General features: G+C 42.8%; 1 protein-coding gene across 13 annotated transcripts in view; it reads left to right on the top strand.

Moving 5' to 3' along the window:
- The window catches only part of PTK2 (protein tyrosine kinase 2), a 262,938-nt gene that overhangs the window by 118,347 nt on the left and 127,799 nt on the right, over positions 1 to 16,792 (top strand). For 12 of the 13 annotated variants that reach the window (XM_048212414.2, XM_057308018.1, XM_057308017.1 and 9 more), the window contains 2 exons: positions 7,323 to 7,402; positions 9,378 to 9,440. In XM_048212414.2, the coding sequence (XP_048068371.1) occupies positions 7,323 to 7,402; positions 9,378 to 9,440 (143 nt within the window). Of the gene's footprint in view, positions 1 to 2,824; positions 2,919 to 7,322; positions 7,403 to 9,377; positions 9,441 to 16,792 lie in introns of those variants that run through there. The other variant, XM_057308024.1, reaches the window with a different exon arrangement.

Raw genomic sequence — 16,792 nt, 5'->3', positions numbered from 1 at the left:
ATGTAAGATGTATACATATATGCATACATATATTTTCACTGAATTCCAAGCTAAATGGATCTATTGTTAAGGGGCCCAGAATTTGAGGACCTTGATTCTTTTTAGTTGTTTAGTTTGGTAACAGCCAATCCATGCATGCTTTTGTGCGGCGTGATACTTAGTACTAGCGTGAGTGCCTGTGATCCTACAGCCCAAATGAAGAGAACACACCTGATGCCTCCTGGTCCTCCGTCCCTGTCACATCCCTCCACCCCCATGCTTTCACTCCATGCAGGCAACCATGGTCCTGTGTGTCCATCATCCCCTTGCTTACTTCCCTTTGCAAGTTGTCCCTTTTTATGAGGAGTGTGTGTTCTGGCCTATGGTAGAAGCTGACCTGAGATCTCCCTGAGCGAGCCTCTGCATTCCCTCAATGGCCTGACTAGGGTTTTGGTATTGTTTTGTTTGTTTGTCACCCAGCTCATAGAAGCATTCCAGACGATTTTTTTTAAAATGTTTTATTCAGCATATTTAGTTGTTTTCACTGAGCAGCCTCATCAGGAGATTTGGTCCACTGTGTTGGTAGAAACAGAAGTTATCTTAAGGCGATTTAAACACGTATCACCTTTGGTTCGTTTCTAAAATAATTTTGAATTGTGGTTAGAGACTGTGCTCCATTTGATGCTAGTAGCTCAGACTTTGTTTAGACCTGTTTCAGCACGGCTTGGTCAAAGTTATGGTTCTGCCGGAGGAGAAAGTGTCTTCTGTGATTGTTGAGCGTGGAGTGTGACGAATAGCCATGAATTCAAGGTTGTTGACAGTGTTGTTCAGGCCTCCCGTGTGGCTAAGATTCTTTTTCCTGCTTCTGGGTACAAGTCAGGCCAGGGAGTGTTTTCTCTCAGAACGCTGATGTTTATTTTTGCTGTTGAGAAGTTGGCTGTCATCCTGTCTTTCTCTCTGGGTGGCTTTAAGACCTTTTCTTTATCTTTTGTGTTCAGCAGTTTTATTACAAACCAGGTGTGGATTTCCACTCATTTTCCCTGCTTGATCTGTGGTGTGCACCCTGTACCTGGGGGCTCATCTCTTTTCATCAGTTGTGGAAATGTCTTGTGATACCAACTCAGAGCTTGGCTCTTCTCCCTTCTTGGTGACTTGGCCTGAGGTCTCCATGTGGGTCCCCATTAGAACTTCTCAGGCTGCCCTCCCTGTGCATCCACTTCCTTCTTCTGTCTCGGCTCTTGGTCCCCCTGGAATCCACGATTCAGGTGAATCTGTCACAGCACTCCTCAGCCACGACCAACTTTGATGTGTAATGCATTTGCTGAGTTTTTATTTAGCATTTTTTTAAGTTTTGTGTCCCTTCCCCCCTTTAAGAAAATCGGCCAGGCCATCATTAATGGCTCTTACAGTTTTCTGATTTTTCTGCCTTTTATTTCTTTACCATTTCATGTAGGGGTAATGTCTCTTCTGAATCTGAATCCTAACATCCGAAATTCTCTTGGGCTTGACATCTGTTGGTGCTGCTTTCCCTGATTCTCGGTCAGTGATATGTTTCCTTGTGTGTTTGTTACAGCTGTTATTTTGTTGAATTTCACATGCGGGAATCTCTAGGGTCCTAGTAAACACTCCTGAGTGTTACCTGTTGTGATCTCTATTTTAGAAGAACATGTATTTTTATTATTTTGGCTCTTTTATCAGGGCAGAAATAAAAGAACTATGTTTAGATTCTCTCTCCCACCATTCCGATCCCATGAAACAGAGAGCACTTATAATAAAGTACCTTAATTTTATTATTTTGAAATTTCATCTATGCCCACCATTCATTTTGTCCATTGTTTTGGATGGTGTCATGAAGAAAACAGCATGTCAATGGAAGTATTGAATGTTGGTATCTGGTTGGAGATTGTCTTGTGGACACACGGTTTCATTTAAAGATGTCCTAAATGTGACTACCAACGTGAGATACTGCAAATGATTCACTAAGTGTTTTTGACCCATTTTAGAATATTCTGAGAGCTATTAATCAGCACACTCTAAAAATAACCTAGAATCTTGTTATAACCCTATTCACTGTAGAGTAGAAGTTATAAAACTAAGTTTTGATGCGAAAGCTAATGGCTCGTTATAAAGCAAGAAAAGTGTGTCTTACCCAGAAATCAAACTTTTCCTTTGCCATATAACATTTTATTCCTCCTTATCTGCAATCTCATTTGTTAATGGTGTATTTGGTTGGCAATCTTTTGCGAATAACGGTGACCATTAGTTGGGAGAGCCATGCCCACCCATGTTTGGTCGAGAAGTTGTCGTATTAACTAGATTTGTATTGATGCAGAACTTGTATGGAAATCATTTGACACTCGAAATTAAAGCTCTTAGGATGCGTGGGTCAGACACGGGGTTCCCATTGTTTTCTCCTACAAATATTTTAAGATTAAAATGAGTACAGTTGACCATTGAACAATGGGGGGTGAGGGGTGCTGACCCCATGCACAGTTGTAAATTCATTTATAACTTTTGACTCCCCCAAAACTTAACTACTACTAGCCTAGCATCGATCAGAAGGAAGCTTTACTAAAACATAGTCAGTTAACACATATTTTGTATGTTGTATATATTATATACAATATTCTTACAATAAAGTAAGCTAGAGATAAAAAATGTTATTAAGGAACTCATAAGGAAGAGAAAATACATTTATAGGACTGTACTGTGTTTATCAAAAAATATCCATGCATAAGTGGACCCACACAGTTTGAACACGCGTTGTTCCTGTGTTACCTGTATATCCATCCATCCTGTCCTGAAAATGTTACCTGTAACATAATTATGACTTATTTGACAAAAGGAGTTCCGGTACGAAGTTCAAAGAAGATACCAAAGGCAGAGCTGTAACCTCACCCTGAGGAATAGAATCTGAACATGCCTGGGGAAATACTGAGGTATCAGATGTGTGGTTTCTTGTTCCTGTGATTTTTATTTTGAGTTTTTTATTTTTACAAGTTTTTATTCAGGTAATTGTATTATCAGAAATTGATTTCTTCATCTGTATTTTCTTGGTTATAAAGCTTTCTGTCATTTAAAACACTTTGAAATGGCAGTTCCAAGTTGAAGAGTCTTTTAACTTTTTATTCTTTTAATACCTGACATTTTCAACATGGGAATTTATCAGCTGTCCTTTTCAAAAAAAAAAAAAAAGATAACATAATTATAGGTCTAAGTCTGACTTATTCGAAGGTCTATTTTCTGTACTTATTTGATAGATTGAGTAATGTGCATTTCTTCTTTTTCCACTCCTGTATATTTTTGTTGATTCAAGAAGAACTCATGTTATTGAGGATGTAGGTAAGCCCTGCATAGTTACTGTATTCAGCCCATATTTCTTGGTCATCCTTTTGTATGAAAGACTTTAGAAATGGGAAGGCATTATAAATGCTCCTTCAGCCTGCCTCAGGGACTTTGACAGACTCTCAAATTGGTAGGAGCACTCTGGTCATGGGGACCCCAGAACCAGCCTCAAAGCTCACTCACTGGGAGGATTTACTGAACTTGGGTTGTTTGCAAGTAGGAAGAAAAAACCTCCTGAATGTCAATACAGTACTTGCCACAGAAGGAAGTCCAAATACACCCTGTTTCTTGAAGTAGGACATTGACATCAACATGGACACAGATTAATTTGAAAAAACAAACACCGGGAGCACCTGGTAGCTCCGTTGGTTAAGCTCTGACTCTTGGTTTCAGCTCAGGTCATGATCTCAGGGTTGTAAGATTGAGCCCCGCGTTGGGCTCTGTGCTCAGCAAGAGTCTGCTTGGGAAACTCTCTCTCCCTCTGCCCTTCCCCTGCTCGCACACACACACTCTCTCTCTCTAAAATAAATAAATAAAATCTTTAAAAACCAACCAAACACCAACTCTCAGAGGTCTTTCCCTGGAAGTTGCTTGCTCATGTGCTGTACTTGGGGTCAGCACACAGTATTGTCTGTGGTATAAAGAGAGAGTACAGCACGATATCTCTGGTCAGGCGAAGCAGGCTGTGTGCGGGAAGTCAGTACGTCAGCCCCAGCAGGCAGCAGGGTGATGGGATGTGCTCCCCACCTGCCCCCAGTCTTCTTCTCGTGGAGGAGGACTGTGGTCTTCCCTGTGAAAGAGTTCGGAGACGATGTGGGCACACACTGAAGCCAAACTTGTAGGGGTCAGCAGACTGGTGCTTGAGTCCTCAATCTTACAACATTTGCTGTGTGACCTGGGGTGAATTAACTTTTCTGATCTTTATGTATAAAATGGGACGACTAATACCAGCCTTGAAGAGACATTGTAAAGATTGCAAATAACGTATGTGAAACACTTAGCATAGTGCCTCGGCCCTGATAGGTACTCCTTAAATAATAGGCAGCCCCTCTGTTGTCACCTGCATTCCCGTTAGGCTTATTCTAAGGCTTTAAATTGGGGGTGATGGTACTGTCCAACTCACAGTGATGCTACGAGGATTACAGGGCATGTTGCATACATTTCTGCCTACAGGGTGCTCAGTATGTTTACTTTAAGCAATTTTATATGTATACATGCACTTAAATGCTCAGTAAATTGGATTTATTTCACAAACGAAAGGCAGTGAATTCCACTGGAAGTGGGTAGGAGCTGAAAGGTATTCGAGAAATATCTAAAAAGAGAAATGAACACTGAGCATATAGAACCCTGAGTCCTGAAGAAAAATGCCTGAGTACAGTATCAGTACGTGAACGTGCATGGTGGTTTCAGAGAACGCCATCTCTGGGGGGGCTGTCAGGAAACTCCGGTGGGGTTCGCCGTCTGTGCTCCTGCAGACACAAGCTGCCCCAGGGCTTGCGGTACGGATGTGGGGAGCCGAGGGTCTGTTGGGGTGGCTTCATGTGGGGTCAGTCCACCCTGCAGGGTATGCCGATCGCTTCAGGCCATGGGCACACGGCTCTGAGAACCAAGAGCAGTAGACCGTTGCTCTGGGAAAACAACTCTCAGAGCTTTTAAGTCATGTTCATAATGGGATTTTCTGCAGAGATTGTTAAATTATCATTTCCTCTGTTTGCATTTTTGCAACTAATGTGAATCTGGTTTCAATGAATGAAATAAAGTATGTGATTATGTTTTCCCACCTGTGAAAAGTGCTTAAAAATTATAACAATTAATCTTCCAGATAATTTTATAATGATGAATTTTACTCAGCATGTAATTGATACTCTGCTGTGGTTTCTTTGAAGTCCTCACCAAACCATAAACTAAGATCGACTGTTTCAGTCAGAACAACTGTGGTGTTTCTCTAACTCATAGAAATACATGTCTTGATGTATCTCTTTTGCCTTTGTTTTTGTGTGCAGTAATAAATCTATTTAGGATGCAAAAGCTTAGTTTTTAAATTCACATTTATTTTTTGCTATATAGGAGAAAGGGGCAGTTGAAGTATAAACAAAATGATTCTAGAATTAAAGCTTTTAACTTAATTTAGTGGTTTGAGTAAATCAGTTCCATTGAATCAGCCTTAAATACCTACTACGTGTAAACAATAGAAATTGTTGCTTACTTACATGGAAAATGATATTTACAGAGGTCTCCAAACCCCGATTTGAAGACCTTATTCATTTATTTGCTCACTCATTCTGTCAATAAATATTATTGACCACCTAGGTCTAGGTGCTAATGTGGAAAATATGGCAAAGATTTTGAGAGAAAATGATGTTCAGATCAGAAATAGTGTACGGTTGCCTGTGGCTAGGTGACTGGTCATTGCTCCTCCCCTTAAGAGAAAGGAATGAGGAGGTGAGTACGGTGCACACTGGGTTCTAGATTCTTGGTACATTAAAGAGGATGTTCCCATCTGAAGACTTTAACTTTCACTGTAGGAAAGACATGTGGTGAATTGACTGGAGGAAGTGTGAATCAGTGTGTCAGCAGACTTCCTAGGCAAGCGTTGCTGAGTGTCTGGACAGTTTCAGCCGACCATTTGAGGTTTGCCATCAGGAACTGAGGCCAAGCTCGTACTGTGCTGTAGTTTCTGTGGTTGCTCAGCAGGAAGCGTGCAAAGGAGGCAGGCAGCTGTTTCAATAGGCGTTGGTTTTGTCAGGCAGTTAAAGGGATAATGAGAGATTGGAAGTCGGGGGTCTTTGCAAGGCAAGGTCATGATGGTGACACATATGATACAAGGTAGAGTATTTAACTGGGGAGTAGGAATCTTTTCATCAACCGAGGTGACAGGCTAGGAGGTGACAGTTGAAGAGTAGGATCTTTGGAATTTTTTTCTATGGCGGAGGTCAACACACTTTTCCTGTGAAGGGCTGGAGAGTAAATATTTTAGAGTTGAGCACTAAGAGACAAAAATCAAGAGTGTTTGAAATACTTGCATAATAAGAGACAAGACAGATTTCCACAAAATTTTGTATCGGTGAAATTCAAAATAGAATAATTGCGTGTAGTGTTTGTAATACAGTTCTGCTAATGAGAATAGTGGACTTCCTTTTGGGGGAGCGATGACATTTCCCTAACTGAGGCTCAGAACAGTGCTCCCCGTTGCCGTATCAGTTGCAGATGTTGATCTCTTAATGCTGCTCTGTAAGGAGACCTTACATGTTTCATCTTGGGCCGTGTCTTCACACTGACAGGTGCTCTCAGGTCCAGCCAGCGGTCCGCCAGTTACTGTAATTGAGCATAATCATTACTCAGAAGGTGCTGATGGAATTCTTCTGGATTCTTCTCTTTTTTTTAATTTAAATTCAGTTTAATTAACTTACAGTGTATTATTAGCTTCAGAGGTAGAATTTAGTGATTCATCAGTTGCTTATAACACCCAGTGCTCATTCCGACTCTCCTCTTTGTGTTAGATTTTATACATGTTACGACTCTGCAGATTAATCACATACAGGTGATGGTGAGGTGGAAGCATGTCAGTTGCAGAGTTACATGGATTTTGAAATATATAAATTTTCTTTGCCCTTGCCACTGGGGTCCAAAGGATGCTGCTGGGACGAGTTTGAGTTAAGAAAATACATCCACTGCAAATTTGCACGGAAATGGAAATCTTCCTTCTTGCTTTTGCTTGTGACAGCATGGTGAAGGTCTAAAGCAGCTTGCGACTCAGATGATGTTAGTTGCTTCGTAAAGTTTAAGTGCTCATGGATTAGATGAGTTCTTAGTAAGAGCCTATTTTATTTCTGTAGCTGTTTTTGGTATTACTCATTTTTATACCCACCGTCTAGCATAAGTATTGGCCCAGGGTGTCTGGAGGATGTGAACGGCACTCTGGAAACAGTCATGGAATGTGGACTCTGCACTGTGCTCTTTTAAAGCAGCATTGTTTCCCCCATTCCTTCTGATTACAGGTGAAGAGCGACTACATGTCAGAGATAGCTGACCGCGTGGACCAGGACATTGCTTTGAAGTTGGGCTGTCTAGAAATACGGTAAGGGGGTAACTAGGCAATGAGGGCTTTGCTCATCAGCGGTGTTCAGTAATTTTGGAAATTATCCAGGTATTTTCCTTTTCCTCATAAAGATTGTTAGTAAAATATTGAATAAAATTTGGTAAAAATTTGAGATTTTGAATTAGGTTGTCAGTGCTACTTTTAGAAATCTTAGGATCTTCTAAAATGATGTTTCATTCTATTTAGAGTGGAATGATTGATGAGAGTGTGCGTGTGTGAGCAGGTCTGAGAGCGCTCCCCAGGCATCCCCTGGGGGATGGAAGCGTGCTGTGTCTGTGGGATCCCAGGTGTCAGCACTCGCCACAGGTGGGGACCGAGGGGTTAGATGTCTAGTGCACGCCACTTAGATGGAGACATGAACAGCCACATATGGCTGGTGGCTGCCGTGCTGCAGGGTTAAGGGAAATGGAGATCTGAGAATACCGTTCTTCTTTCTGATAACATTTGTCACCATGTGTCATATATTATTTTCTATGCTACCATTTTAATTTTGAATAAAAGAATATTTTACCTTTTTCAGATGTGATTTCAATTAAAATTTCCTTTGGGCTGCTAGTTTAAGATGAATTGGTTAAACTAGCCAAAAGTTGATTACGTGTGCTCAGAACAGTTAGTGAGAATTTGCCCCCAAAATCACTATTTTTTATACTGCATGAGGCTGTTACATACCAGTCCCTAGAAGGACCCAAGGGTGGTTAAGGTATAACTCTTAACTGCTCACTCAAGTTTGTGTTCAGCATTAATTCTATTTCCCAGTAACAGAAATCATCCCTCACTGGTCTCCATGCTCCTGTCCTGCCCCTGAGCCCTCAGTTCTAGGCAGAAAGCATACTTGGGTGCTCCTTTCTCACTACAGACAGTGCTGTACTAGGTTATCTAGGACAAGATCGGAAAGCGTGAGCTGTTGTGCGAGTGGCAGTGGGACCTCCTTTGGTTCTAGGTAACTTTCCTGCTCCTTCCCACTCTGGCCTCCTGTGCCGTGTTCATCCTTCTCCTCTGTGCCTCGTTCAGTGTCCCTGATTTCATTATGAAGTAATGCATTGCAGGAAAAGCCTGACAAATCAGCTCCCCCTCCAGGCCCCTCCCTTAACACCCCCCCCCACATGAATACAAAGCAAGAAAATCAATAAAGTGACCCTTTTGGGGCCCTTTGTAATTTTTCATCTAAATCTAGTACTTTGATTTTTAAGTAGGCCAAAGAAAAAGCCAAACAAATTTGAAAAGCAAAACCAGTATTTTATATTATTATAGGCAGGTTTGAAACAAAGTCTCATTCTCCAAAACACGACTTGAAATGATGTGTCATATCCGTGTGTCCCAAAGCAGCTCAAGCCAGGGCTTATCCTTTTGTAAGGTGTTATGTATGAGCGTGGCAGGTTCTGTAGAGAGAGGACCTGGCTCCAGTGAGACCTGAGACTGCTTGAGTGGGTAATCTGGAGTAAGAGGGGGCAGTGCGGACTACGTTCCGAACGGTAGACGGCACTTACCGTGCTGGAGCCTGGCGCCTCTGCCTGCACAGCCTACTCTGATGATTCTGTGACACGTCCATGCAGTTCCCCTTGGTGACACATGCGCCCCCGCAGGAGTTGGTGTGCTGCTTGCCTGGCCAGAGCAGGAGGCTGGTGTCCCTGTAGCTGTCCTGCTCGTGCGAGCACTTTCTCGTGGAGAGATGAGCACAGCAGCCAGCGGATGTAGCTAACCTCTTTTACACCTGGAGTCTTTACAAGGAGCCAGACCTGCTTCACATTAAAAGAGAAAGCAAGATCGTCCAATAGGACAAAGTCTGTGTTCACTGGTCTGTGCTTCACTGGGGCATGGGAGTAATGCCAGGGGTCAGATTCGGACTTTATTAATAGTGTATCAGGATGTTTGTGGCTGAGCCACAAAGTAGTTACTGTTCAGCAGCTTAGACGCTCCTTATACGTGTGTGTAAATATGTCTTCCCTGGTTTTAGGCGCTCGTACTGGGAGATGCGAGGCAACGCGCTAGAGAAGAAGTCCAACTATGAAGTGTTAGAGTAAGTATCCCACGCCGAGGCTGTGCCGCACGCACCCAGAAATAAGTCAGCCTTCAAACTGTGGGTTTATTAGTTTACCTAAAGCTAAATTCAAAATCTGAAACACTACTGTTTCTAAAACAATTCTGTCTGGAAGAAGGGAAGTTTTTTAAGCAAAGAATTCTTAATGACAGTAACTGTGTGAGCAGACAAATTTTAATTTGTTGATAAATGTCTTCAGGCTAATAATGTCTATGGCACATCAGCACAAACTTCCGTCTCTGTAGATTTAATCATATTGGGGTGAAGTTTTGCTTCTAGTTGACATTGAATTCAGAATTGCCGATTCAGTTATTACTTATATTCTCTGTATACGTGGTTGAACAGTTTTTTCACAGGTAGATAATGTGACTCGTTGCTCATGTATCAGGATATTTAGAATAACTGAAAAATGTTCGGGTCATGGGATTAATCTGTGTATTGGACTGCTACATCGGGTTGTAGTAGACGCAGATAAGCCGTGCTGGAGCTTTCGTCTGGGGAGGCTGGGGTTCTGCACTTCGTCTTTTTGATCATTCACGCAGCAAGAGAGAGTTGATCTTTAAGTCCCAGTAAAGGTCCGTTGTAGTTTCATTAGGAATAGTGCCACATCTGGCCAACACTTATTTTTCTGGCTGTATTATTACTGAAATCCTTGTGGTATTTGGGAGATGTAAAATAAATTGGTAAAATAAAGTAAAAAGTTATCCATTACTCCTCTGCTATGATTAGCAGCTTTAACTGGCTTCAGATTTTGTTTGGACTTTCTTGGAGCCCAACTGCGGCCACAGTGTGAAAGTTTAATATCCCACCACTTTGAAAGCAAGATTTTGCAGGGGAGTTGTAGTCATTTACACAGTAAAGTAGAAATAACCATTTTTGCAAATGGGTTACAGTGCAGGTACAGCCGTTTGGAATAATAACTGGTCATAGGAGATGCGATAGTTATTGTTTATAATTAACACGAGCCTCCTTTGTGCCAGGGTGTGAGGGGCAAGAGTGTCACCTGGGCCATCTGTCCTGTTTGAGGCCCTGAGAACCAGCTCACCGCCTGACTTCTGAACGTGACATGTCAGCATAGCCTAGAGTCCGTGACCGTGTGCAGCATAGAGGACACGCGCCAGACACGTGTCTGTGTTTATCTGAACACATCTATACGTATGTTGTGCCCTTCGCGGCTCGGATAGGACAAAAAGGAGTTGGTTAGAGATGAGTGAAATATTTGAGATTAACTAGGATATCTTAGCAGGTAGAATTATTTTCAGTAGAATGTTTCCTGACCTGCAGTGGATGGTGTAGAAATAGTGAGACCATTAATAACCTAAACGGAAAACAGCTAGCATTCACTGTGGTGTAGATTTCTGTTCACAGTTGTCACATTCTTCAGCCTCCCAGACTCCTAGTGCTTAAAATACACATCACCAGAATTGAGGAGATCATTGAAGATCTTGTCTGAGGTGATACTGGGTTTGTCCTCAATTCAAATGGAGGTTCAGGAATAACAGGAATAGTTTTACGTATTTGGTTATTTGGTCGATTATCTGTTCCTTTGTCCATTTATTTCTTTACTCTTTAGTTCACTTAACAGATGTTACTGAGCATGCGCTGAGCCATTGGCAGCTGAGTGCTAGATATTCAGAAACTAATAATACAGAACGTTCACTCTCAGGAAGCTTCCAGCTAGCAGGGAGACTCAGATGAGTGAGTAGAATTGTAGAATAATGTCCTAGGAACTGAGTAGAGGTACCTGGGAGGCGGGTGTCCGGAGCGTGGTACTCGATGTCCGAGGTGGTTTCACGGGGAGATGTGGTCACCCCGAGTCTCAAAGAAGGCATGTGGGCAGGTGGGGGGAGCTGCCCGGGAGGAGGAATGAGACTTTATGAAGGCACAGAAACACAGAAGGTCAGGTAGCAGCTAAAAAACTGTCTGTTCATGGTGAGGGCCAGGTCACTAACAGCCCACCATGCTCTTCAGAAGCCTGTGGTCCTTGCTCGTTGCTGACTCCTGGGCCATCCTAAACAGAATAGGGTGCGAGGAGATTTGTGATTTAGAACTCTGTTTGTGGGACTGGGGTTTTATTAAAGAAGGTTAAAAAAGGGAAGCAGGGAACCAAGACACCACTGTGTCCCTCCTGTGCACTCGAGAAGGAGCGGGGCTGTGTCGTGGGCATGGCAGCACTGGCGGCCAGCGGGGTGGAGGTGGCCAGAGCTGCGGTCTGTGTGCCGGCTGGCTGGTTAGATATGGTATTCTGTCCTGGGCCACAAGGTTACCGCTCACGGGAAGAGTTTCTGTTTGGGGGGAACTGGAGAAATTGTTGGAGCATGTTGATTTTCAGTTCTAAGGGAACATGTATATTTTTTAAATGCAAAGGAAGGAGAAATGTGGGTTTATGTCATATGTTATAAAATCACTCATACCAGTAGCATTAAAATCTTTCATGGTCCCCAGTGCCTGGTTTCTAATGTCATTCATCAATAAAAGGAACCAGGGCTCCTTTGATAAATAAATGCCTGATGCTAGAGAGGGGTGGGGGGACGAAGTCCAGGAGGGGCCTGAGCATCTTGGTCCCAGAAGGGAGGAAGTGCTCTGCCAAAGTGTCACAAGAGCCAGCTGAAGGGCCTAAAGCTCTAATCATTTTTGCTACAAAATGAGCAACATTGTTTAGATTATAACCCAGAGTATAGATATGTGTGAGTCCATACTCATACGTGAGAAGTGACAAGTCTCCCATACAGAAGAATTATAAGTAATTTACGTAGATATGACCACGAAGGAGACAGAGCATAAAATCCCACCTTAAAGGATGGGCTGTACTTCATGACTTGTGTAGGACAGTGTGGAAAGGGGTGTGGGGAGAAAGTCAGCTGCAGTGAAGAAACCTGGCAGACCCCACCTGAGCTAGATGATCAAGGCCGTCATCAGCGGTGATGAGCCATGCTGATGGCAGGTGCCCTTGGTGGGATCCATTACCTCTGTTGGCTTCCTCCCCTAAACCCATAACCCCAATCTCATCATGCGAAATACAGATAATTCCCAGTGGGGGGCCGTTATACAAAATACCAAACCAGTACACCTTAAAACGGTCAAGATGGTCAAAAACAAGGAAAATCTGAGAAGCTGACATAGCCAAGAAGAGCTTGTGGAGTCATGATAATTAGGTTGGATTCTGAAACAAAAAAACGATTTAGAAAAAGTAATGAAATCTGAATGAAGTATAGACTTTGTTAGTAATAATAAGTCGATGTTGATGTAGGAGTTGTGCCTGATGTGCCATTGGTAATGTGAGCTAGGAGCAGGAGGGAGACCTGGGTGTGGGGTATCCGTGGGACTCTGTACTATCTTTCCAGCGTCTCTGTAAAGCTAAGACTATTCTATAATAGTCTGTCTCAATTTAAAGAGAAATGGTAAGGGAATGGAGGTGAAAAGCCAGCGGGTAGACAGGGATGACGATCTCAAGAGTTCCATTCCGTGGTGAACAGTTCCCTTAAGTCCGAGAAGGACCTGGACCTGGCAGTTAGTGACAGGGTACTGAATGTCGCGACTTATGTCGCGGTGGAAGCTCATCCTTTTGCAGTGACCTGTATCCTGCCCTGTCTCTGTGAGGCCACAGTAGGAACTGTGGTGTCACAGGATGAAGTGAGCCAGGCATACTGTAAATACTGTAAAAAGGACACAGAGTCAACAGGACAACAGGGGCCCGAATGAAATCCCCACGGATCGTGCATTGACACGTTTGTGGCAGCAAGAATAGGCGGTTAAAAGAAAGAAAATGAAGAAGCAGGTATCCATCAATGGGGGGTGCTGGATGGTGTATTTGGAGAGTTTTCAGTTTAAGATCTGTTTGCCTCGAGGGGCACCTGGCTAGCTCAGCCGGTAGAGCATGCTGTCAGAACTGATGTAAATTTAGCTTATTTCTAGAGATTACAGAAACTGAGGCGATGGCAGAGTAGGTGGGGGGCAGAGGACAGACCCAGGCACGAATGGGTGGGGGTCAGTGAAGTGGAGAACGTTCGGGTTACTGTCCACAAGTGAGGACGTGTATTTCGGGAGAAATGGGTGCAGTGTGGTGTCATCACGGGCCTTCTCAGGGGGTGTGGGTGAAAAGCGGAATTATCTGTAGTCTTGAGGCGGCTGTTGTGTATTCTCTACTAAGTCTGCTATGTAAATTAGGCAGACTTGATAGATAAGGAGAAGAAGGGCGGGTTTAAGAGGCTTCTGTTCCAGGTATGACTGTGCTGGGTTTACCCCGCCAGCTTCCTCCCTCCCTCCCTCTAGTGGTTCCCAGTAGCTGCGGAAGTTGTGTGACTCTGCCCTGTTGTGGCAGAGGGTCTGGTGCGGGTCCTGCTTCCACCGTATCGTGCCCTTGGTGTGTGCTTGCAAGGCTGTAGAGTGAGGGCGATGCTGATGCCTGCCTTGGTGTGCAGAGTTAGGACGGCGATCTACACTGAGAGCTGAACGCAATGCTGGGCCTGAGTCAACGTTTGCCGGTAATTATCTCTATTTGGTATGGCGGTGATCAGATCCAGAGGAGAGCTTGTCACTCACGATGAAAACCAAACTGTGTAGAGTTACTTCACAGTGTTTTTAAGAAAAAAGCGTATAAAAGAATGTCAGAGTTCATCTATTAATTTCGAGCCTTTTAAAATTGTTTTCGTTTGCTTACAAAGGTAGTAATCAATCTAGCTGGAGAAAATTGGAACGGAATTGTCTGATAAGAATCTTAGAATCCCAGTTAGTGTTCATCACCCTCACAGTCTCATTGTCTTCAGAGATGCTCTTTTTTTTTTTTTTTTAAGATTTTATTTATTTATTCGACAGAGATAGAAACAGCCAGCGAGAGAGGGAACACAAGCAGGGGGAGTGGGAGAGGAAGAAGCAGGCTCATAGCGGAAGAGCCTGATGTGGGTCTCGATCCCATAACGCCGGGATCACGCCCTGAGCCGAAGGCAGAGGCTTAACCGCTGTGCCACCCAGGCGCCCCCAGAGATGCTCTTATAGACTCCCCCTTGTTTCCATGCGTGTGCACAAGGCAGTATAGAGCTCAGTGTGAGAGTAATGACGCTGTATGTGCATCCTGCTTCTTTCCGTCAGCTGTATTCTGGAGAGCTGTTTGCACTAACCAAATGCATGTCAGCACAGCAGTCCTTCAGATCCACGGGCCGTGCCACGTGTAACCAGTCCGCGTGCGGGGGACGTTCGGGCCAGTGACAGTACGGGGCAATGTCACCATGTTTTCTTGCTCATTTTGCCCGTTGACCAACAAACAATAGCTTGTTTTATTTACTTTAGCTTGATTACTGTTGTTATTGAACACCTTACCGTATGTGGGCCATTTTATTTATTCCTTTTTTAAAATTGGCTGTATTTTCTTTAACAGTTTTTACATATATTTATGTTTTTCTTATTAATATTAAGAGGTTTTTGTCATATGAACTGTGTTTGTATTATTTGTTCTGTATGTTCTTCCCAGATTGTCTGTCAACTGTGATTATATGGCTTTTCATCATACAGGACTTGTTCTTTTTTTCTTATTTGTTTTTTGTAATGTAATAAAATCTGCCAGTTATTTTCATTTTAGTTTTGAGTTTGAAGACCTGATGTATGTTCTCCAACTTTGTGGATTTATTTCTGTTTTCTCATCTCCAAATGGGCAGAAGTCTTTTCAGAGGTTTTCTTGGTGTGGTAACAGCTTCTCTGGCTTCCATGGAGACTGTCTTTTGGGCTGGCATAAGATCATTTCCCTCCAGTAATTTACTGCGAAAACATTCAGACACACAGAGAGTTTGAAAGGACCGTGCAGCAAGCATACGCATACCTGTCCCCTAGATTCTACAGTTAACATTCTCCTGTATTTGCTTTATGTGACCAATTTTTATAAGTGTTTCAGTGTGGTTTTAAAAACGGACTTTCTATTCAAACTGGTTAACGTCTGTCTTTCCTGGTCTTTTTTTGTCTCCTGACATGTCAGTAACTGAGAAGGCGTGTGTCTCCCTCTGTGAGAGCGGCTATGCTCGTTCCTCCTGTTGGTCAGTTCATGTTTGCTTTGTATTTGTGGCTTTTTCATAGAAACACACAAACAGAATGTTTTTATCTTCTTGGTTAATTGAATCTCATGTCATTATTCAGTTACCCTCAGGGTGCCTAATGATATGTACTTTTCTTGTTTTGGGGGGACTTCTCCCCCTGAAGTCTTCTTTGCCTTCTTTAGGTTAGCATAGGCCTAGCTTTCATTTTCTTTCCTTATATTACTTCTTCTGTTCTTTCCTTTATTACTTTTCTTTTTTTTTTTTTTTTTTTTTTTTTTTAAAGATTTTATTTATTTATTTAACAGAGATAGCCAGCGAGAGAGGGAACACAAGCAGGGAGAGTGGGAGAGGAAGAAGCAGGCTCACAGCAGAGTAGCCTGATGTGGGGCTCGATCCCATAACGCCAGGATCACGCCCTGAGCCGAAGGCAGGCGCTTAACCGCTGTGCCACCCAGGCGCCCCCCTTTATTACTTTTCTTCTGTTACTTTGCACTTTATCACGTCCTTACACTTTTAGGTGTGTCTCTTATAAGCGTCATAGAGCCAGATTTCTCAAATCCAGAATGTGTGTCTTTTAACTGATGGATTTAATCCATTCGTATTTATTAGGATAAACGATGTATTTGGACTGGCTTGTGTTGTCTTTATTTCTATTGTTCTTTTTTTTCCCCCAAAACTTTTTTTTGGGGGGTGTGTGTGTGTGGTTTTCTTTCTTTCTTTCTTTCTTTCTTTCTTTCTTTCTTTCTTTCTTTCTTTCTTTCTTTCTTTCTTTTTTAATGTTTATTTCTTAATGGGTTTTCTTATTCCAAATTTTCTTCTCTAAGGATTTGGAAATTTATGAACTATTTCTGTTCTTTTATTAGTTACCCTTACATTTTAACCTTCTATATTAACTTAGCCAAATCTAGATCTTAAAATTCTCTTCACCCTCTCTTCTGTAGTGTAAGGACCTCTGGACCTCCTAACTCTCTGCACCTCCTCCCAACTCGCACGCTGTTTCACCCATATGTTAGTTCTGTCTTTACTTAAGCCCCACATGTTAGACATGTTATTATAAGCTCATGCAGACATTGTTCATTTGGCGCCATGTGTACCATTTTATCTTTTACACATTCTTGTGTCTACCTCAGACCACCCTTCCAGCATCCTTTTCCTCAGACGCTGTATTTGCTCCACACTTGAAAGATCATGTTCCAGTACGGCTGTTGACAGATGTGCTGCCATTTCTCAGTGGTCCGTCTTTCCTTTCAGATCTTTGCATGGCTCTTCGAGTCTCACTCGTGCCTCATGCATTTTGTTCATGACCCA

The sequence above is a fragment of the Ursus arctos genome, unplaced genomic scaffold (assembly GCF_023065955.2).
Source record: "Ursus arctos isolate Adak ecotype North America unplaced genomic scaffold, UrsArc2.0 scaffold_6, whole genome shotgun sequence".
NCBI classification, from domain to species: Eukaryota; Metazoa; Chordata; class Mammalia; order Carnivora; family Ursidae; genus Ursus; species Ursus arctos.
Note: the sequence above shows the minus strand (reverse complement) of the source record. Positions and strands in the feature narration are given on the sequence as shown.